Genomic DNA, 22,244 nt, shown 5'->3' with positions numbered 1-22,244 from the left:
TAAAGTTTTATAAGCGCTTGATTAGGCACTTCAACATTTACGATAGATTACTTTCGTCGTCAAAAATGATGTATCGGTTTCAATCAATAAAAACTGAATTATAGGTAAGTACAATAATTATATTATATTTAATGGTATATACGTTAATTTTTTAATTCTAAAGCAGTGGTATGTAAATCTATAAATAATATCGAGGGTTGGGCTCAGATCTCACACATTTGTTTTCCATTGTCCTGATACGTATGATTTTTAAATAGAAATTTTATCAGGCTCATTTTTTTGTCAAATCTAATAAAAATGTTTTAATTTTTATTTTATTTATATTTTATATAAAAATGTTTTTTTAACATAATATGTTACTATGAAACCCCCTTTTATAGGGACCCATAATTAAATAGGAAAAACTTCTTCTTATATGCCAACTTCATTTTCCGTTTTTCTCAGGATTTTACTAATCAAGTTGAAATTAATACCGAATATCCAAATCTGCAATCTCTTGGAGCACATATTCATATTTTACATTAATACAGGTATTTCATATCTGTTATTGAAACTTTTAATAAATAAGTAATTATAAGTAATTAAGTATATAATAATGCTAAACTCTCGGATTAGATGCAACAATTATAAATGTAAATATAGCGTAACAAACACATTATACCAGCGGCACTCAAACCGGACTTTTGTGGTTGGCCCACTTGATGTTACTTTATTTTAAGCTGTTTTAAATTTCAAAGATTTTTATTAACGCCGTTCGATAAATACGTTCATAGTTGTTTCATATAAGTTGTAACAGTCCCGAAACCTAAAAAATCATAACCTAAATACTTTGTTTGCGGCCCGCGACTCCATGACTAGCACATATTTGTGGGCCCTATAAAGAAAAGGATTGACGCTGGATTGAGCAATATATTTTTGAATAAGGAAAACTATTTATTATTCATAAATATGATCATTAAAATAACAGCCATTGCTGACAGTGTATCTTTTTGAATTCTGCAATGTGATTTTAATATCTCTTAAGTTCCCTATATGATAAATCATAATTAAAATGAATTATTGATTTATGGTATTGCGAATACCAAAAACGCTTCTATAAACTACATTCTGTTGTCTTCAACTCATTGATAAATAAAATAATGTTAAAGTTTTGTTATAATTTATTAACAATAACATCAAAAAATCATATTTCATAAATGAACATCTATAAGTAATTCTTTGTTTTGCATAACTTTTACGGCTTTTGCAAACGCCAGTGCACCCTGCGGCCCTTGGAAATAGTCCAATGGTTCTCTATCCGTTTTTATTCCATGCATTCGTAAAATAAGATCTTTCATCAATATTTTTTCTTGCTTTAATACCTCTTCGTTCATTATATTAACTGGTCTGCGGTCGACAAAAACGCCATGTTTTTTTAAGCAGTGCCTGTTAAAGTCACGCTTGTAACTATAAGGCTGCGAACAAAGCTGAAAGAAAATAATTCATATATTTTAATGAATTTATTATACAAAAACACAATAACTACTGAAAGGGCTTTGTGAAACTCTGCATATTGTCGGGCCGGTTGGCGTGGTTGGTAGATACTTGCCTTTCACGCCGAAGGTTGTGGGTTCGATTCCAACCCAGGACAGACATTTGTGTACATGAACATGTCTGTTTGTCCTGAGTCTGGGTGTAATTATCTATATAAGTGTGTATTTACAAAAGAAAAATAGTATATGTAGCATATCGGTTGTCTGGTTTCCATAGTAAAAGCTCTGCTTAGTTTGGGATCAGATGGCCATGTGTGAATAATGTCCCAGGATATTACTATTTGTTATTTAAAACTAAACACCAACTTATTATATTTTTTATAATATTTCGGTTTGGAATTGAGTAAACTAAACCATTGAAATTAAAGCCAAAACCGCACAAGGGACAAAACTTTTTAATCACACAGTAGTGGCGTACAGACTAAGTATATATGTATATTGCGTGCCTAAATATGATTAATGATCGAAATGTACGTGTATTACGTAAATTATTCATAAATTTAAAAACAACTTATACTCGGGCGAAAAATTAAATTATTATTAGTTTGAAATTAGCAGCTGTGGTCGAAAATTGTTCGGGCGCACGCACATACGCACGTATATTTTCTATGCCCAAGAAATCTGATTTCTAGGTTTTATCGGTTTGTATTTATAAACTAGCATATATCGTTAAGATGGGTGGAAAATTAACTTAAATGAATAAAAACACGGCTGCCCTGGATGGATAGACAAGCAGAAACGAAAATCTTACAAAGTTACAAGAACTAGGACGCAAGCATATTTTAGAATATTTATTCGTTATGCTGATAACCGTAACAGCCTGTGAATGTCCCATTGCTGGGCTAAAGGCTTCCTCTTTTTGAGGAGAAGGTTTGGAGCTTATTCCACCGCGCTGCTCCATTGCGGGTTGGTAGAATACACATGTGGCAGAATTTCAATGAAATCAGACACATGCAGGTTTCCTCACGATGTTTTCCTTCACCGTCAAGCACGAGATGAATAATAAACACAAATTAAGCACCCACGAACATCGTTTAAGATTCACGCGTTCTAACCACTAGGCCATCTCGACTCAATATATATGTATATATTTATAATACAATATTATTTCACTTAACTACCTATATCATTTACGACTTTTATATTACTTCCAAAGTTCCGATAGCAACTTCACCTACATTTCAGAACGCTATTTATTTACCAATCCATAATGTTATGTGTAATCAATGTCAAATTTGTTTATTTGTCTTTACCCATCTGTGAATGTAATAGGATACACATAGGCGGGACATCTATCAGGTTTTGCTAGAAAAGGTATTAATTTCTATGAACTAAAATATTTTACCTCGCATTTGTAAGGTCGTTCTCCAGTGTGTACGCGGTAATGGTGTTGGAACGCGTACTTTGTGGCGAAAGACATCTTGCACATTTCACACTTGAATCGTTTCGCAAAATTATGTATGAGCATATGTCGGTGCAGGCCACTTTTCTAAAAATAAGTACGAAATTTAAATAAAACTGGTTTATAGTTTAGTAAATTAAAAAAATATATATAAAATGGTTAGTCAAGTGGTAAGTCGTCACCGTCGCCCATAGATATTGGCACGGTAAGAAATATTTCGGTGCTTAGGTGTTATGCCCCTTGTTCCTGTGGGTCTAACCCACAGGTTCACTCACCCTTCAAACCGTAATACAAAAATACTAAGTATTGCTGTTTGGCAGAAGAATATCTGTTGAGTGAGTGATACCTTCCCAGACGGGCTTGCAAAAAGCCCTACCAATGCCAAACACTGTATTATATTATTATTAATGTCTGGTTATGAGATTGTAATAACTAATTCAAAAAAGATAAAATTACGACTGATCTAATCTGTTGAATTTTATGTTTAATGATATGGTGATTAAATTATAAATTAATAAGAATACACACCCATTTGAAGGTTTTCGCACAAATTTTACAGGTAAATTCTCTGACATCCATATGAGCTACCATATGTCTGAAACAATATTTAAGATAAATATACTACAAAATTAAAACTATTTAAATAATAAGGTTTTGATATTTACTATTATATTAGTTAAAATCAAAATGATTTATTCAACATTGAAGCATTACACTTGCTTATTGATAGTCAAACCAGAAACTACCACCCTCCACCATTACACTTGCGATAAAATTTTCATCTTGCGATAAACGCAACAAACACACCACCAAAAAGATAACGGAGTAATCGTAAGGCTAGGGCAACATATTAAAAATAAGCAGTTGTAACATTTCATTAATGAAACTAGATTATGTTTCCAAACTAGCATATAAGTTGTTGGTATGCTATATTATTGACATATAGAAAATATTGTTAAAAAAACAGATTTGTATATCTATTTCTTTATAATTTAATCATATTTTTGACGGCTAGGAAAACTTACCTTGCTAGTGCTCCTTTAGAATTAAAACTGGCAATGCAGTGATCACATTTAAATTTTGGTTCCATGAAATGTGTCTTCTTATGTGTCTCTAACTTTTGTTTTGTGTAGAAACTTCTGTTACACTTGTTACAGCTAAACTTTCTTTCAGCTAAAAAAAACAATTGGATGGATCAAATCCATGTAATTAAATATTAGATTAGCCTTGAATTAAATTTCAATATCTAATGAAGAATTTTTTTTTTCATACATATTAATTGTCAAAAAGACCAATGAATTTTCACATATAATTGGATTATAAAAAAGTATGTAATAACAATTATGTTGCAATACTTCCACAATATTCTTCTATTATATAAAAGTATGATAACATTTTTAAGGTTTAATATATATTTGGTTATTTGTGAAAAAAGAAATCCAAATTTAATATGCAATTGGCATTCACTTGTATGTTGTAATATATGGCTCCTTATAGCTCTGGTCTTTTTCCCACAGTATGGACAAATGTCTTCTCTTGGTGTATGTGCTTGTTCTTGGATCTTACTTCTTATTTTATTATCTTTAGGGATGTTCGTTTTTATCACTCTTAAATCCTTTTGAAAGACTGGTTTGATACAAATACTGTTTTTACCATTTTCTAAAAAATAAATACATTATTCAGTATCATCCAAGTTTTTTCTTTATCAATAGATTATATCAATCAGACATTTTACTTATTAGTCTAGTAGCTAACTTAAAAACTGATCCCAAGGTCCTGGGTTTAAATCATGTGTTGGGCCAGTGCCATCTGATCAGATTATGGATGTGACCTAATTGATTGCATTTGTATTTGCGCACAAACTGGTGCTCCATGATATGTCTGCTGAGACCAAATTCTATGATAACAACATTTCATTTTAAATTTAGTTATTAGAGAAGCTACCTTATAAGTAATAAAAAGCAAAGTTTTTGTATATACAGAATTCTTTCTAAAAATATATAGAGTATATTAAGAAACTTCACCTTTAAATTTCAATTTATTTTTCTTCTTTGCATTTTTACAGTCTTCACAATTGAAACTTATATCATTTTCAGACAATTCAATCTAGAATAAAAAAAATAACAGAGTTTACATAAGAATTTATGAGAATGATTTTCTTTTTTATGAAAAATATGTTAAATGAAAAGATAATAATAACATTACTTTTTGATTCGCTATCACTTGGGAAGTACAATTTAAAACCAATTTAATCATTAATTTTATTACTAGAATCAATTTAAATTTATGCATATTTTAGAAGGAATTTTCGAACTTGTTTTATATCTTATTATTGTTTAATGCATATACTTACATATTCATTATCATTATTTTCATATTTTACAGATTTCAGAAAGTCTTCTACTGGAAGGGATATATTTCTTTTATCATTATTTAATCTTTTTATTAAAGTATTATTATAGTAGACATAATCAATATCGTTTTTAATAATATTGTCATTAATGTCACTATTTAATTCTTTTTTATCTAAATCAATCAAAAAATCAACTTCATCTATAGTATTAAATTTAAATACTTTTTTAAGTTTGTTAAGCTTTAAATCAGACCTGCAATGGAAGAAACATGAACATTAGGTATTTTTTTATTAAATTAGGATTATTCAACCAATTTAAAATTATTTGTACAAAGATTAGAATAAGTACAACACCAGCATTTTATCAATAACGTGTTGCCTTTAATTAGAAGTTAGTTGCCTGGAAGAGATCGCTATGTAGCGATAAAGTCGCAAAAATTATATGCTTTTATTTAGGCTGTATTCATCTTTGTATTTTTTCTTTTTGTGGTGTACAATAAAGTATAATGTAGAAATATTAAAAGACCTGTAATACCTTTCAATCAACAGTTTAAATTCATAGAATTCTTTAAGTTTCTTGCGACATGAAAAGCATATCATATCACTACTCCTTTCCACAATCTAAAAAAAATGCAAGGTGTATTTTGCTATTTATTTCAACTAGTGTATTTTTTAATAATTTTGTTAGACAACATTTTGTTTGGAAACATAAAAAAGTGCATGCCTTTACATTTGAGATAGATGATATGATTGAAGCACAATTTACACCCTTGTCACTATCATTTATAGGATACAATATTTTTTTTTTCCCTAAGCATATTCTACAATAAGTCATTTTAATAGAAACGTAAAATAGGGTTACATTGAATTACGGTTTAATACAATGATGATATTTATTTAACTAAAAAATGTATTATTTTAATTGAATCGATGTCTATATTTATCTCTCTCCATATTTCGCACGATTATCATTTAAATTATATTTACATAATTCTTAATTTCTTATTGACAAACAATAAGGATGTTTGGTATTTATCGATATTAAACGGATGCTTAAAGTATTACCGATTTTTTTTTAATATCGCATATACTATTATATTATTTGTTATATAATAGAATATGCGACATATATATATACATTAATAGAAATTGTGCACGATAGCGAAATAATATAGCAAAATAATCATTCAATAGGGAAAATCGAAATATCTATGATTACTAAAGGTAATCTATTAAAAGTTTTTCGCATCGCAAAAGCCAATTACATAAAGTTCGTTCAAATAAATTGTTTTAACAAATAGGTAACAATTACAAAATACAAACATAAATTTAATTATAATAATTAAATATGCAAATACTAATATTTTAAGGGGGTAAGTTTTGTTGTTTGTTTCTTCTTTTTCCACACAAAAATTATTAATTCGAGTGATACCGGTCTATTGATTTTTTATATTATGGCTATATAATATATGGCCGTATATTTATAAATGGCATATATTTGAAATATAGCTGAATATGCCAAGGAAACAGGAGAAAAAAAAATTCTTATCAAATTAAATACCATATTAATTTTAAAGCAATGATCAGTAATAAAAGAATTTTACTTTACAGCTTTAAGCAGTCTGAGAGAATACTTGACATGTAGATAAACGCATGAAAATTACGCGGGGCGTGCTGTTGATTCATTAGTACATACATGAATTTAGTTGCAAATTTTTACTATAAATCTCTATATTTGTTAAATAAAAATAGCACATTAAATTTTTATTTTACCCGAAATCGGGAAGGTTCGCTAGTAAATTATATAAATTATATATAAATTATGTACTCTGTGAGTATGTGCTAAGTACAATTTAGCTAGCAGTATTTACGAAATTTTGGTGTACACGATGTATGGTTACGTATTCAATACGATTTTTTGTATATGCCATGTATTAATTTTTTTTAATTATTATAACAAAATAGAAAAATAATATTACATTAACTTCAATTTGTTTATACAAAAAATTAATCACAGAACACTTACTCAGAGAACTAATACGCGAAAGTAGTTTCTGACATCGTTAAAACTTGTAAAACTATCATTTTGTTTTTCAAATTTTAAGAACAGAATTGTATTATATATTACAAAAAAAGTTATACTTCAATACGTTTTTGTTTCTTTTCAGCAAAATACTATCCTTCCTGGTACATTGTACGATCCCCTAAAAACTAATGGTACATCACTGTTCAAGGGTTACTGTTAAATATTATACGAGAAATATTAGTGACTAGTGTCATTGTCATATTGTCAGTGCAGTCGATGTCAACTTTGATGTTTTTTTAATTTCACGTTAACTATTTGTAATTTTTAGATATAATTTAGCTGGATAGCCTAGCTAAGGTGTTTTTATTTTCAGTAGTTGAGTGACAAATAAAAGATTATATATTCATAAATAAAATAATTAAAATCGAACTTTGTATATTTTCAAATTAAATGGTATATTTAAAAAAATGGATTGTCCACCAAATATTGATAAAAATGAATCTTTAAAAGGGTGGACAAAAGGAGAAAAGTTTCAATTATTGCAGGCCTTAAAAGAGCATGGATTACATAATACTAAGGAAATTATTGAATGTTTTGTAAACAAAAATGAAGATGACATCAAAATAGCCATAGAATATTACAAGAAAAAGGCACTTGTACATCCAATTATGCAAAAAAAGAAGGCAAAGAAATCTAATAATCTGCCAATAATACCTCTAGCTAGCTGGGCAAAATTTTTAATCGAGTCTTACGGTTTCGAAGATCTTCAAACTGAGACAGCTACCGCTTTACGGATAATAGCAGACTTTGAAGATAAACCGCCAGCTGTCTGCACAAATAAGTTCGATTTCAAAAAAATATATTATATGCTTGCTGATGCTTTGGAAGGCAAGCCTATACCACATGACAAACTGACAATGGCAATGTTTGATAAATGTATAATTGAAACAGCACTTACTAGTAAAGCCTTTATTAGAAGTACAGCATATAAACAGATCCTACAGTCAATAAATATTGCAGAAAAAAATATGAATGTATTAACAAAACCAACTGAAGACACTGAATTGTCAATTTTGAGACAGTTAGCTTCACAAAAGAACTACAATCCATTAAATATTCCTGAAAAATATTTAAAATCCTCATCACATACATCATAAGCTCTAATTTTTTTATGTAACAGGAATATTTGCTATTATTTCTTTGATGTTTACCTATTACATGTAAATTTAAGAAAATTTGTAGTAAATTGTAAGTCATAGCATGTAAATGTATATTTAATTATTAAATTATACAAGTTTTTTTTTTAAGATGAATTTAGCCATTCAATAAATTTATTAAACAATCTTAATGCTACTTTTACTACTTTATCCCAAAAACCAGTTTCTTGTTCTGCCTCTTGTGCTGAGGGTGTTGGGTAATCATCATCTTCAAGTTCTTCGAGTTGTCGCTTTTCTCTTATCTCAGATGTTGTCTTTAAGAGATAGCCTTCTGCAAGAATAAAAAATGTTTTTTCAAGCAATCTTTTTTTATTTGTTAATTGGTATATAAGTTTATAACAATAAAATTTTGTACATATTGTCTGGACATAGCTACATTAGTTTATTTAATGTTTAAATAAAAAATACCAGTTTAGAATAAAATTATTACCAGTACTAATAATTAATTGTTTTTACAATTTATTAATCAATCAATTTATAGTAGTATGGATTAATATATATATATAATTTAATATGTACTTACTTGAATTATCAACTGATGACTGAAAATATTGAGCTTAATATTAGTAAACTTCATAAAATTAATAAAAATATTTTATAAAAAAAATGAATATTATACCTGGAACTCTAATGATGAGTCTATTAATAAGAATAATAGACCCAGAGATAGTAATAAATAAATAATATGATGTCGCATGGCGTTGGATTCAATTACTACTTTAGTAACTGCATGACTTTGAACTTGCGTTTTATACTAAGGCGTGGTACCGGCTGTGAGTAGCGGAAAATCATGGCTTATAATCATTTATAGTACTTACATACAATAAATGAATACTGAATCGCTTTTTGCTTGTTCTTTTGTTAGATTAGCTATGCCGGTTACTGACGATAACAACACTCATGATAAATTTATTAAATCAAATACGTTTTACTGTAGGTACATCACACTTAAACAATTATTAATATAAAAAACAACAGAAGATCGACGAATGCGGTATTATCGCGAGGAAAGTCATCTATCTATTATATAAATATTAGATTTTCATCTAGTCCTAACTAAATATTGAAATACAATTATTGAAATAAGGCCTAATGTATACCTACTACATTAATTTGACTAAATTTTAATATATCGATATCCTATATAGACAGTGATAAGACTGAATTATAATTTACTAAAAATTAAGCCTGACAATAGTTAAGTACAGACAGTATTGTCTGACTCGTTGGTCTAGTGGCTAGATATAAGGCTGCATATCCCGAAGTTTTGGGTTCAAACTTCAGGTTAGGCCGATAAAAATGAATTGGGTTTTTTTTTGTCGTAAAATTCTCAGTAGCAGCCAGGACTTTGGAATTGTGTACACTTCCGTACCTCGGAAAGCACGTAAATCTGTTGGTCCTCGAGTTTGCGCACACACTTGGTCACTAAAAGATGTCCTGCGCAGTTGAGTAGTCTCCTCTAGATTAGCCGCCGTTGCCGAAATCGGTCAGAAGGATATCATCATCATTATTGATTATATTTTATTACACCTTTAACGAATTGTAAAAAAAGCCGAGATGGCCTAGTGGTTAGAACGCGTGAATCTTTACCGATGATCGTGGGTTCAAGCCCGGGCAAGCACCTCTGAATTTTCATGTGCTTAATTTGTGTTTATAATTTATCTCGTGCTTGACGGTGAAGGAAAACATCGTGAGGAAACCTTCATGTGTCTAATTTCGGAATTCTGCCACATGTGTATTCTACCAACCCGCATTGGAGCAGCGTGGTGGAATAAGCTCCGAACCTTCTCCTCAAAAAGGGAGATGAGACTTTAGCCCAGCAGTGGGACATTAACAGGCTGTTACTGTTAACGAATTGTACGCCCGAACTTTGGCATTACTTTGGAATTTTGTCTTTAACTATCTGTGCAAAATCCAAGCGTAAGTAAAAAGTATTTTATTTTTGGTGTAATGACTCCTTATATCAAAAATTGTTTTTTGTTTAAATTTCGGTAATTTTCAACAGAAATCCTTATTTTACGTTCTTAATATTAACACTTTTATAAGCGACCGTACTTGATGCATATAGCATGTTGAGTTGAAACGACCTTCGTTCCACACGATGGCACACATAGAATACTTGTATAGATCATTGTATCAGATATATAATAAAGAGTTCGTTATCAGTCTTCAATAGTTATTGATGTAAGCAGTTTTTTTAGAACAGTAAAGTAGCAGTCAGCTATTGTCCCACGGCTGGGCTAAGGCTCCTCTCCTTTTGAGGAGAAAGCTTGGAGCTCATTCCAACGCACTGCTTCAATGCGGATACTTATATGGTAGATTTCCATCCGACACATGCAGTTTTCCTACACCGCCGAGCACGAGATGAACTTTAAACATAAATTAAACACACCAAAATTATTTTTTTAATTACGATTTTAGTGTTTCGAAAACGTGGGTCATCTCGGCTTTTAGACGAGATCCTAAAACACTGAACATTTTTTTTTGTAAATTGGTACTCATATTATGAAATATCTTTTTAATTATATTTGTAAGGTGTTTTTTTTGATAAATTGAACACATTGACAATTAAAAAATAAACAAAATAGAAAGTATTGATGATTTATTGTTTTGAAATTTATCTTCTAGTCTTAGTTCTTATTTCTATGTAATATGAAAAAATATATGCCTTTATTTTTAATACATTACCTCTTATTGTATATTGAACAAAGTTGTTATTTTATGTATCTGATTGGCAGGGACATTAGGTGTATGTATTATAGGTGACTGTACATACATTTGGGAGCAAAATTTAATTATTTTGATTTATATCGTAATGATAATGTTCACCAAGCGCAAAGACTATTTATTTGAAATCCTTCCTGAAGTGTCCTATCAATAAACTTAATATTATTTTTTTGATGCTCCAAACCCAGAGAAGCCCATAATTTGAGCAAGTTCTGACTGAGCAGGCCCATCCTCAGGGTCTTCGGTTTCTTGAAGCTTGCGTTTTTTATCCCGACGTCGTTCACGACGTAGTTCCTTTAACCTTGCTTCTTCCTCTGCTGCTTCTTTAAGTCTAGTGTCAAGCTCATATTCGTGTTTCTTCTCTTCTAGTTTACGTTTATTTGAAGCAAACCTTGCTTTTACCTGTCAATATATTTTTTATTTAAGTAAGTAAATAAAAAAAAGTTTAACAACATACATTTGGCTGTTTTTTTAATCATATTATTAAAAACACAGACCACTTTGAATATAATAATATAAACTTTTGCTTTTTGGCAAGCAAATGGACTCATGTGCAAGTAATTAAATTGTGACTAAATTATAAAAGTAAATCTAATTTCAATTACTAAATAAGTAATTATAGAATTGAAAACTATCTATCTGATAGTGTTAATGATTTATATTTATATAATTATGTATTTTTATGCACTTATATAATCTTTATTGGTATTTTGTTAGCCATGTAAGAAATATACTTAATATTAAGCTATGGTTTACCTGATCTAAAGAACTCCTTTCAATTTTCATGGACATGCCAAGATTTCTTTGATGTTTTTTTCCATTGATATGATCCAAAAAGTTGATAGAGTCTTTGACAACGCAATCACAAACATTGCAATAATAGCCTCCTGATTGTGAAGTAGGTGTATTTTTAGTAATTACAACACTTTTCCCTAGTTTCGAATCTAAATCGACTTTATAATCACGTTGTTTCAATAGTTCCCTTTTGATTGGTGGAGCTGAAAAAATATGTTTGAAATAAACGTTTTTATTTTTTTAAACACTATCATTATATGCACAAGAAAAACAAAGATAACAAAAAAATATTAAGCATAAAAAATATACTGAAAAAGAAATATAAAGACAGAATCATAAAATATATATTTTTACAATATATTACAAGTACAAAAACATACACAATATATGTACATACTCAAATTCTCCACCCCTTAAATTAAAGGAACAAGTTTAACATTGTGTTTATTATTTATGGTAGTGTGATGTTGATTTTGTTCCTTTAGAAAAGGCTAATCAAATAGTAATAAAAAATTGATAACCATTTTTTGAAAGTCATGTAGGCTGCCGCCCTAGCTACAAGATTTGTCACCCTCAGTATGTGCCCCGTTGGCCATAGGGTAAATACTCCATCAACTTTACATACTTTTATCATACGAATTAGGATAACAGAAAATTATGATTGTTTTTTTTTTAATTAATATGAACCTGCTTATGCAATGCAGTGTTTCAGTTTTAATGCAAAACAGTAAAGAGTAGGAATAGAAATAAGTCAGTAGAGCTGGATAAGACAGATATGGAATCAAGTGGATGCTAGAAACTATATAACTCTCTAAGTTGACATAAGATTAAGCAGGATATTGTAGAGAAGACAAAGGAAGTCAGTACATGCAAACTCGTTAAGGTTGACATTTAAATTCCACTGCAAATTTGGTAATATAGTAAAATTTACAGAGCCTAAAAATGCAACTATATGAGTTTTGTAGATGCTCAAGCGTAAGAACTGCTTATTCTTAAGTAGCAGCATCACCATAACAAAAAATTAGCATAATCGAAAAGTATTAGGCATTATTTATATAAATTGTCATTGTCTGAAAATATTATTTAAGTAATTTATGATGTTAATTATTTAAATTTTATAAACTCATTAAATAAATATTTGCTATTTTTTTACTTGATTAAGTTTTAATCGTTTTAGTTGTTTTATGATTATGCTCTAAGTAGTAAGGTCTTATCTCTGTTCTTAATCAGATCAGTTTTTTTTTTTTTTTTTTATAGAATAGGAAGGTGGACGAGCATATGGGCCACCTGATGGTAAGTGGTCACCAAACGCCCTTAGACATTGGCATTGTAAGAAATGTCAACCATCGCTTAAAGCCAATGCGCCACCAACCTTGAGAACTAAGATTTTATGTCCCTTGTGCCTGTAATTACACTGGCTCGCTCACCCTTCAAACCGGAACACAACAATATCAAGTATTGCTGTTTTGCGGTAGAATATCTGATGAGTGGGTGGTACCTACCCAGACGAGCTTGCACAAAGCCCTACCACCAGTAATGAGAAGTATAAGTATAAGAAGTGAGAGGCACATTGCGAGTTGTTTTTGCTTTAAGATTGACAAAAATTGTTCAGATTAATGTTTTGAGGCCAAAATTAAATAATATAATTTGCCCTTAAAGTACCTTTCTTCTTGGACCTCTCTTCTTCTTCTATTTCCGCTTTTAATCTTTCTGCAGCAATTCTTTCGAATTCATCTTTATCCCACTTCCGTCGATGGTCGTCGGGTCTCAAACTCATGATAAATGTTTACGTTTGCGTAGTGAGAAGATTAACTTAAGAAAATAAGTAAAATATTAAGCAATATCTAAATTATGTTTACTGTTTGATTTTTATATTTTTGATTGACATTTAACATTTACTCAATATCTGTCATCTGACATTGACGGTGTCAGTTGTCACAACTAACACTAACAAGTTACACAGGATACAGCACAGCCAAGTTCATAGCTACTCTACCAGAATATTATCTGTATCAACATAAATGCTATGAACACCGGTATCGGTGGATTTGTCGATTTTGTTCGTAGTTGTTATGGAGACTAGAAATAAGAGAAAATATCTTGTAGGATGTTCTCTCGAAAAAGTGTCTATCGATGTTTATGAAATAGTACTTCCATAAATTGCCAGAATGGCGCTACTGTCGTTGAAGGCTATTATTTGAAATTAACATTTATCTCTTTATGGTTTATTAATTGAAAATTTTAAATTTCATTAGGAGAATCAGTTGAAAATAGAAGGTGATGATTTTTAAGACAGATATTTAGCTTAGCAGCGCTATCTAAATTTCATAATTGTAAGAGTTACTTTTAATACACAAAGATATACCTTACTTACTTATATACTTAATACTAACTGTCGTAGATAGTTTTTTGTATAAAAAGCTGACATACAGTATACCTAGGCTGAATTTTTCAAGTGGACTTGGTCGGCTTAATACGAAGTTCAAGGAGTCTCGGGCCCGATTTTTATGAAAAATAAACCGGCATCATCTGATTTTTGTAAAATCAATATTCTTAGCAAAAAATAATAATAATTGTAAATGGTTATAATTATAAATAAATGAAGAAATCATGTGTCAATTGTACTGAACTATTGCTTTTTTTTTAAGTGTATTATTAATTACACAATATGTCTATAAGGGCGCCATTATGAAATTTTATATAACAATATAGGAATGCAATGGTCATTTAAAATTTACTTTTGTATATTTAAAACAGGAGTTCATCATAGTTCCACTTAGTTGTGAAAAAAATTGCATATTATTTGTTTTACCTAACTAAAATATATAATGGCGATCCTAATAAGAATAGGACCATTACGACATAATATGATGACGTCATAGCTATACGCCGAATATGTATAGTATCATATAGCAAAACAATTTTGAACAAACACCTATATCTGTATTTTTTTAACATTTTACAAAAAACTATATATAGTAAGGTATAGTATTAATTTGCATCTACCTCTTCAACTTCGTTCATTTCTCCATAATGCTCAGTAAAGTCATCATTGTCATTATAATTATCATTAATTTTCACCTACATCATCTATGTAAATATATATACCTAATTTTCGTTAAATATTTTCATGATCTTTGAAAGCATTTTTCATGCACCTGTATATTTTTGTAATAACGATATGTGATATTCCTAAAGATTCAATGTAGTTGAATAATTTTAAGGGCAGATTTTGCTTTTAATGACACTTACACATTGGCAACTAACGTGTGCCGCGGGTTATCGCCACCTTGAGATTAACTACCCCGTCATATATAGCTTTTTTTATTGAAATCTCTTCTTACTTCTAATATATCGGTTCCTAAGATTGGTAGTACGTTGGCGACTGGAGGGTTGGGTAATAATTCTACCAGTACCAATGCTTATAGGCTGTAGTGACCACTTACCATCAGGTCTATATGCCAGTTATGAAAATGTATTAAGTTACTTCAACGTACGTTTTTTTTTATGTAAGAGGGAGTTTTTTTATGTAAAAACGAGCAGGAGGCTCAACTGACGGAAAGTGAATACCACCGCCCCTGGACATCTGTTACACCCGAGGATTTGTAGGTGCGTTGCCGCCCTTTAAACATACAATGAAGCTATCAGCTGAGTAAACATATCTTTCGAAGCTATAATAAATAAGATACCTTAAAAGCATTAAATATGAACGTTTTAAATAAGTTTTAAGATTTCAGTTTATACATGTGACGTTTATGTATTGTTAACAAAATAAAGCGTTGTTCTAAAACACCCTTAGAATACAAAGAATACAGAAAACTAAAATAATACGATTGTGAATATTAATTTCTTTTGTATAAGGAAAGCAGTAACGCACTAAACTCGCTCTTTTAAAATGTAAATTTTCTATTTTCACTGTGTAAAAGCAGTTTTCCAGGTCGGCTACTCTTTCCTACATACTTGAGAAATCGAGTTCGTACTTTTGATTTTATATTTTTCCGCATTTAAAAATGTTCCTAAAATGTTTGCAGTCGAAAATAAGTATTACCCAAAATATTTCAACAAACTCAGTATTATATGTTTGCGTGATTTTAAGTAGATTCATTTTTGGTAACCTTTAAGTTTCATAATGTTGTTGAGAAACTAGAAAAGTCGAAGCCCGTATAGAGAACAAATTAACTCGAATTTAACTCGAACTCATTATAAAAAAATAATTTTGTTGAATTTTAAAAATGGACTATTTAATCACTTATTAACTGTAAGCAATTTGTACAAAAATTTAATGCTTGTATCGAATTGAATACTAGGTACTAGAAATAGTAGTAGTAGTACGAGGTAGGTAAATAATTAAACATAACGAATACGCTCGATCTGTGGAGGGATATCTGCTATCTGATAAGAGGCAATGAAAATTGCTAACCTTTTATTTTGAAACTTAACAATTAAAAATAAAATATTGTAAGAATAACTATATTATATTTTCAGGGGTTGTGTTTTATAAAAAGCATAAAAAAAATCTCGATAGTAAAAAAAACCTTCTTTCTACCTACCTAAACCTAAACCTACCGCTAATCTTTATATATTTTTTTATGTATACTCTTAATGTTATTTGGCTATTTAGACGTAAACTGGATGATTAATTATGTTGTATTATACGAATAATCTTGTGCTTCGTTTAGGGTTTTTTGTGAAAACATTTTGTTTTATATTTATAACGATAAAAAACTTTTGGTTTTCAACTTCATTTTACATTTTTTAATCATGAATTTCTTCAATTCCATATAATTCGCTTTAGTACGACAAATTATTTATGTTAATGATAACTCGTTTCAATATTTTATCTAAAGCCTCTGCAATAACATGTAAAACAAAAAAAAAATCCATTCCTCTACAGTTATGACATTAAAATGTAATAATGTCATTACAGCATTAGTGTTTTTTTGTTACCTAAGTTATGCTAAATAAGTGTAAAAATAGACAATAATATATAATAAAAAACTTATTTTTTGAGCAAGAATTAATAAACTGGGTTTTTTGGCATCACTGATACGGCGCCAACATATCACATACTAATTTCATGTTAGAGTTTAAGAAGGATACTCCAACAGACATACACAATAAATTTTTAAAGCGCAGGAGTTTTTATAAAATTGCGTTTCTCCTACGCACAACACCTGCCAACGTACAAGATGTTCTACTACTATATCTAAATATCATAACTAAGCACAAGGCGTAATAAACTAAGCATTTAACAAATTTCCGTTTTTTTTAATAATATTTCGTATTGTTATCTTATGTATAACGTCTGCTATAAGGTTTGGTTTTTTGTATTTTCTGAGAATACATAAATGTGATTACAAAATCCTTTTTTCTAATAAACATAATAATGAAAAACATTAGTTATCAGAAATGAAAAGAATAAACACTAATAACAAATGTGAACTGCAATTGTATTAAGTTTAGGTTTTCTTTTGTTTTTGTTTTTCTTTTGTTTTTTTATTTTAGTAGTTCGTATTTCATAGCCAGAGGAAGAAGGGTCTTTGTGGCCTCTGGATTTTACTGAGGCTTCGTTGGAATCTACAATGATAACTAACTGCACGGCTCGAAACATATATTACTACAAACAAATCCCAGGTTTCAGTGGATTTGTTTCACAAAACAAATACGTATTATATTGCACTATTACGTATTATGTTACACTATTGCATTTCTTTTTTTATTTTATTAAATAGGTAGGCGGACTAGCTCATGGGCCACGTGATAGTAAGTGGTCACCAACGCCCATAGACATTGGCATTGTAAGAAATGTTAATCATTGCTTACATCGCCAATGCGCCATCAACCTTGGGAACTAAGATGTAATTTATCTTGTGCCTGTAATTACACTGGCTCACTGTCCCGTCAAACCAGAATACAACAATACCAATTACTGCTGTTTTCTGGTAGAATATCTAATGACTGGGTGGCACCTACCCAGACGAGCTTGCACAAAGCCCCACTAGTAAAGTTCATTACAAGTTCACTTTATATTTTATCTTCTACTTATTATGTTCGCTTTCATAAACGTGGAACATTCGCTTTTGCAGTCCGAAATAAAATAAAAACTAAAAAAATTGACAAATAAATTATTAATTTAATATTGGTTGCTAAATAAAAGACAACACATAATTTTCAAATTAATAAAATTACTTTCAGTAAGTTTTTGTTTACTAATAGTTCACCTTCAATCTTCAATAGGCACACAGTACCAAAAATCACGGAGCTTTTATATAGAGTATCTCAAATTTTTTCGTTAATACCTTCAATCTACGCGCTTGTTTGCTAGAGTTTTTAAACTTTGACTTTTGACCATGCTGAATAATAACAACAGAACAATTTTATAAAAAAATGAAAAAACCTTTATACATAACTTTCATGAAAAACATCATTTTACACGGTTGTTTTTTTAACGTTTCATGTAAATACTTATTCTTGTACATGTAAGTACTTGATTATGATGTTTTAAGTCCAACTACAATTAAAAATCTTTAATTAAAAAGTAATATTTAACCAAACTGCTTTCAAATTATTTAAATATTATTTGTCATTTTTTTTTATACAAAACCTGATAAAATGTTAAAGTAATTCTTCAGATAAAAATGAATTGACGATTGAAAAATTGGCTCTTAGCGAAAAATTGCTGATAAAGAATTACGTTTTAGTTTTCCAAGAAGATCAATTTGATATTTACGATCCGTAAAAATTTATATGCCTATCCTATTACGCAATGGGTAATAAATCAGAACGTATCATTCATTGACCTGCTTAAAAAGGTTCAGATTTTGAGATTTTGTATAAAATATGGCGCGCGTTTCTGGTTTCATTAAAAATTATTATACAACAATATTCGTACCAATCGTAACCTATTTTTCTCTATTATAAAGTCTGTTAATAAAATATTTTGAAATATTTATAAAAGAACGTAAACTGTTATTTAAATATATGTAGCTGTATAAACTTATACTTTATTATTGATTTTATAAACTAAATATAGCAGTAGAAGCCGTAGATATAAAATTATTCGATATGGAGATACAGAGCAGAAGTACTAGTAATAAGGGTCTAAAATAGTAACAGCTAGTTACTATTTTAGACCCTTATAAATAAATAAAAAAATAAAATATTTAACATGATATGACAGTGGCACAAAGACATTTAATTACATTACAGATGACATTAAAGACTTATTTTACAATCAATACTCATCATCATCATCATAATCATATCAGCCGAAAGACGTCCACTGCTGGACAAAGGCCTCCCCCAAGGATTTCCACGTTGGCCGATTTTGCGCTGCCCGCATCCAACGGCTTCCCGCGACTCGTTCTAAGTCGTCGGTCCATCTTGTAGAGGGCCTGTCCACGCTGCGTCTTCCGGTTCGTGGTCGCCACTCGAGAACATTTCTGCCCCAGCAGCCGTCGGTTCTACGAGCAATGTGCCCCGCCCACTGCCACTTCAATTTAGCAATTCTTCGGGCTATGTCGGTTACTTTGGTTCGCCTGCGGATTTCATCATTTCTGATTCGATCTCGCAGAGAAACTCCGAGAATAGCCCTATCCATTGCCCTTTGAGTGACCTTGAGCCTTCTTATGAGGCCCATTGTGAGCGACCACGTTTCTGATCCATAAGTCATCACTGGCAACACACACTGGTCGAAGACTTTCGACTTGAGACACTGCGGTATTTGGGATGAGAAGATATCGTGTAGCTTCCCGAACGCTGCCCAGCCGAGTTGAATTCGACGATTGACCTCTTTCTCGAAGTTGGACCTACCTAGTTGGATGGTCTGACCTAGGTAGACATATTTGTCTACAACTTCGAGTGCAGAATTGCCAACCTTGACTTGAGTGGGTGCAACATGGATGTTCGACATGGTTTTCGTCTTGTCCATGTTCATTTTTAGACCCACTTGTTGGGAAACCCTGCTGAGGTCATCGAGCATAGTGCCGAGGTCTTCCAAGGTCTCAGCCATAATTACAATGTCATCGGCAAATCAAAGATGAGTGATGTACTCGCCGTTGATATTGATGCCAAGTCCGTTCCAGTCCAGAAGCTTGAAAACATCTTCCAATGCAGCGGTAAACAGTTTTGGAGATATCACGTCTCCCTGTCTTACACCTCTTTGTAGTTGGATAGGTTTTGAGTTCTGATCCTGGAGTCGGATCGACATGGTGGCGTTCTCGTACAAGCACTTTAACACCCTGGTATACCGATAATCAATTTGGCACCTTTGAAGAGAATTCAGCACGGCCCAGGTTTCGATCGAATCAAAGGCTTTCTCATAGTCCACAAACGCTAAGCAAAGTGGCTGGTTATACTCCTCAGTCTTCTGTAAAACTTGCCGCAGCGTATGTATGTGGTCTATGGTGCTAAAGCCTTTCCGGAATCCGGTTTGTTCGGGTGGCTGGAAGTCGTCAAGCCTTTGCTCGAGACGATTCGTAATGACTCTCGAAAACAACTTGTAAACATGGCTCAGCAGTGAGATGGGCCTGTAATTCTTCAGAAGGGTTTTATCACCCTTCTTAAAGAAAAGTACCGCCACACCTCTGTGCCATGCCTTTGGCGTTTGACCTTTGGCTATGACGGAGTTAAAAAGCCTCTGAAAAGCCCTAAGGATCGGTATACCACCTGCCTTCAGAAGCTCGGCTGTAATACCATCATCACCAGGTGCCTTGTTGTTTTTGAGTTGTGAGCCATTCTAATCTCGAAAAGACTGACGTCCTGACAATCTTCAGCGTAGTGTCGGCTTAGTCTTGCTCTGGGATCTGCAGCATGACTACTGACAGGTGATTGAGCTGTCGTGTATAGCTGACCGTAGAACTTCTCAACCTCTTCCAACAGCACAGATCTTGACGTGACTATTCTGCCATCCTCAGTTTTCAGCCTTGTCAGTTGATTCTGCCCAACAGACAGATCTCTGGCGAACACTGTAGAGCCTTTGTTCCGCTCGATGGCCTCTTTAATGCGCATTGTATTAAATTGGCGAGTGTCGCGAGTTAGAGACCTTGAAATCTGTCTGTTGATCAGCCGATAGCTGGCAGCATCAGCTGCCAGCTATCGGCTGATGTCAGAATCATTTTCCGTCTTTCCCCCATAAGCCGTAGGGTAGAGGCAGAGATCTTTTTGGTTCCTTTTGTACGGCTGGTCTTGAAGGTAAGACCTTCAAGACCAGCCGTACAGCTATCGGCTGATCAACAGACAGATTTCAAGGTCTCTAACTCGCGACACTCGCCAATTTAATACAATGCGCATTAAAGAGGCCATCGAGCGGAACAAAGGCTCTACAGTGTTCGCCAGAGATCTGTCTGTTGGGCAGAATCAACTGACAAGGCTGAAAACTGAGGATGGCAGAATAGTCACGTCAAGATCTGTGCTGTTGGAAGAGGTTGAGAAGTTCTACGGTCAGCTATACACGACAGCTCAATCACCTGTCAGTAGTCATGCTGCAGATCCCAGAGCAAGACTAAGCCGACACTACGCTGAAGATTGTCAGGACGTCAGTCTTTTCGAGATTAGAATGGCTCACAACTCAAAAACAACAAGGCACCTGGTGATGATGGTATTACAGCCGAGCTTCTGAAGGCAGGTGGTATACCGATCCTTAGGGCTTTTCAGAGGCTTTTTAACTCCGTCATAGCCAAAGGTCAAACGCCAAAGGCATGGCACAGAGGTGTGGCGGTACTTTTCTTTAAGAAGGGTGATAAAACCCTTCTGAAGAATTACAGGCCCATCTCACTGCTGAGCCATGTTTACAAGTTGTTTTCGAGAGTCATTACGAATCGTCTCGAGCAAAGGCTTGACGACTTCCAGCCACCCGAACAAACCGGATTCCGGAAAGGCTTTAGCACCATAGACCACATACATACGCTGCGGCAAGTTTTACAGAAGACTGAGGAGTATAACCAGCCACTTTGCTTAGCGTTTGTGGACTATGAGAAAGCCTTTGATTCGATCGAAACCTGGGCCGTGCTGAATTCTCTTCAAAGGTGCCAAATTGATTATCGGTATACCAGGGTGTTAAAGTGCTTGTACGAGAACGCCACCATGTCGATCCGACTCCAGGATCAGAACTCAAAACCTATCCAACTACAAAGAGGTGTAAGACAGGGAGACGTGATATCTCCAAAACTGTTTACCGCTGCATTGGAAGATG

The 22,244-nt window shown here is 32.0% G+C and overlaps 4 protein-coding genes across 5 annotated transcripts; 1 reads left to right on the top strand and 3 right to left on the bottom strand.

The window, feature by feature from the left end:
• Positions 1-1,142: 1,142 nt before the first annotated feature.
• LOC126768764 (zinc finger protein 845-like) lies at positions 1,143-6,258 on the bottom strand. Of its 2 annotated transcripts, none has more exons than XM_050487057.1 (9): positions 6,012-6,258; positions 5,823-5,908; positions 5,288-5,540; positions 4,959-5,040; positions 4,402-4,593; positions 3,960-4,107; positions 3,463-3,529; positions 2,878-3,021; positions 1,143-1,466 (listed from the first exon to the last, which is right to left on the bottom strand). In XM_050487057.1, the coding sequence occupies exons 1-9, from the start codon at positions 6,120-6,122 to the stop codon at positions 1,191-1,193; spliced, it is 1,359 nt and encodes a 452-aa protein (XP_050343014.1). In that variant the 5' UTR covers positions 6,123-6,258; the 3' UTR covers positions 1,143-1,190. The 2 variants fall into 2 exon arrangements, with proteins under 2 accessions (XP_050343014.1, XP_050343015.1); XM_050487058.1 differs by having other exon boundaries at positions 6,018-6,252.
• A 1,321-nt stretch (positions 6,259-7,579) lies between these two features.
• On the top strand, positions 7,580-8,561 carry LOC126768766 (uncharacterized). Its single transcript, XM_050487059.1, has one exon. The coding sequence runs from the start codon at positions 7,781-7,783 to the stop codon at positions 8,468-8,470; it is 690 nt and encodes a 229-aa protein (XP_050343016.1). The 5' UTR covers positions 7,580-7,780; the 3' UTR covers positions 8,471-8,561.
• LOC126768769 (uncharacterized) lies at positions 8,480-9,319 on the bottom strand. Its single transcript, XM_050487064.1, has 3 exons — positions 9,150-9,319; positions 9,054-9,072; positions 8,480-8,801 (listed from the first exon to the last, which is right to left on the bottom strand). The coding sequence occupies exons 1-3, from the start codon at positions 9,225-9,227 to the stop codon at positions 8,617-8,619; spliced, it is 282 nt and encodes a 93-aa protein (XP_050343021.1). The 5' UTR covers positions 9,228-9,319; the 3' UTR covers positions 8,480-8,616.
• A 1,798-nt stretch (positions 9,320-11,117) lies between these two features.
• LOC126768768 (zinc finger matrin-type protein 2) lies at positions 11,118-13,935 on the bottom strand. Its single transcript, XM_050487063.1, has 3 exons — positions 13,715-13,935; positions 12,014-12,255; positions 11,118-11,659 (listed from the first exon to the last, which is right to left on the bottom strand). The coding sequence occupies exons 1-3, from the start codon at positions 13,827-13,829 to the stop codon at positions 11,420-11,422; spliced, it is 597 nt and encodes a 198-aa protein (XP_050343020.1). The 5' UTR covers positions 13,830-13,935; the 3' UTR covers positions 11,118-11,419.
• Positions 13,936-22,244: the final 8,309 nt, after the last annotated feature.

Source organism: Nymphalis io, chromosome 5 (genome assembly GCF_905147045.1).
Source record: "Nymphalis io chromosome 5, ilAglIoxx1.1, whole genome shotgun sequence".
NCBI classification, from domain to species: Eukaryota; Metazoa; Arthropoda; class Insecta; order Lepidoptera; family Nymphalidae; genus Nymphalis; species Nymphalis io.
Note: the sequence above shows the minus strand (reverse complement) of the source record. Positions and strands in the feature narration are given on the sequence as shown.

Coding starts and splice junctions, on each gene's coding strand:
- LOC126768764 (XM_050487057.1), bottom strand. CDS start 6,122: ATGACTTATTGTAGAATATGCTTAGGGAAAAAAAAAATATTGTATCCT. Junction 5,541..5,822: donor TTTAAACTGTTGATTGAAAG/GTATTACAGGTC, acceptor CTTCCATTGCAG/GTCTGATTTAAAGCTTAACA. Junction 4,108..4,401: donor CCATATATTACAACATACAA/GTGAATGCCAAT, acceptor TGTTTTTTTTAG/CTGAAAGAAAGTTTAGCTGT.
- LOC126768766 (XM_050487059.1), top strand. CDS start 7,781: ATGGATTGTCCACCAAATATTGATAAAAATGAATCTTTAAAAGGGTGG.
- LOC126768769 (XM_050487064.1), bottom strand. CDS start 9,227: ATGCGACATCATATTATTTATTTATTACTATCTCTGGGTCTATTATTC.
- LOC126768768 (XM_050487063.1), bottom strand. CDS start 13,829: ATGAGTTTGAGACCCGACGACCATCGACGGAAGTGGGATAAAGATGAA. Junction 12,256..13,714: donor AGAGAGGTCCAAGAAGAAAG/GTACTTTAAGGG, acceptor ATATTTTTTCAG/CTCCACCAATCAAAAGGGAA. Junction 11,660..12,013: donor AAAGGAGTTCTTTAGATCAG/GTAAACCATAGC, acceptor ATATATTGACAG/GTAAAAGCAAGGTTTGCTTC.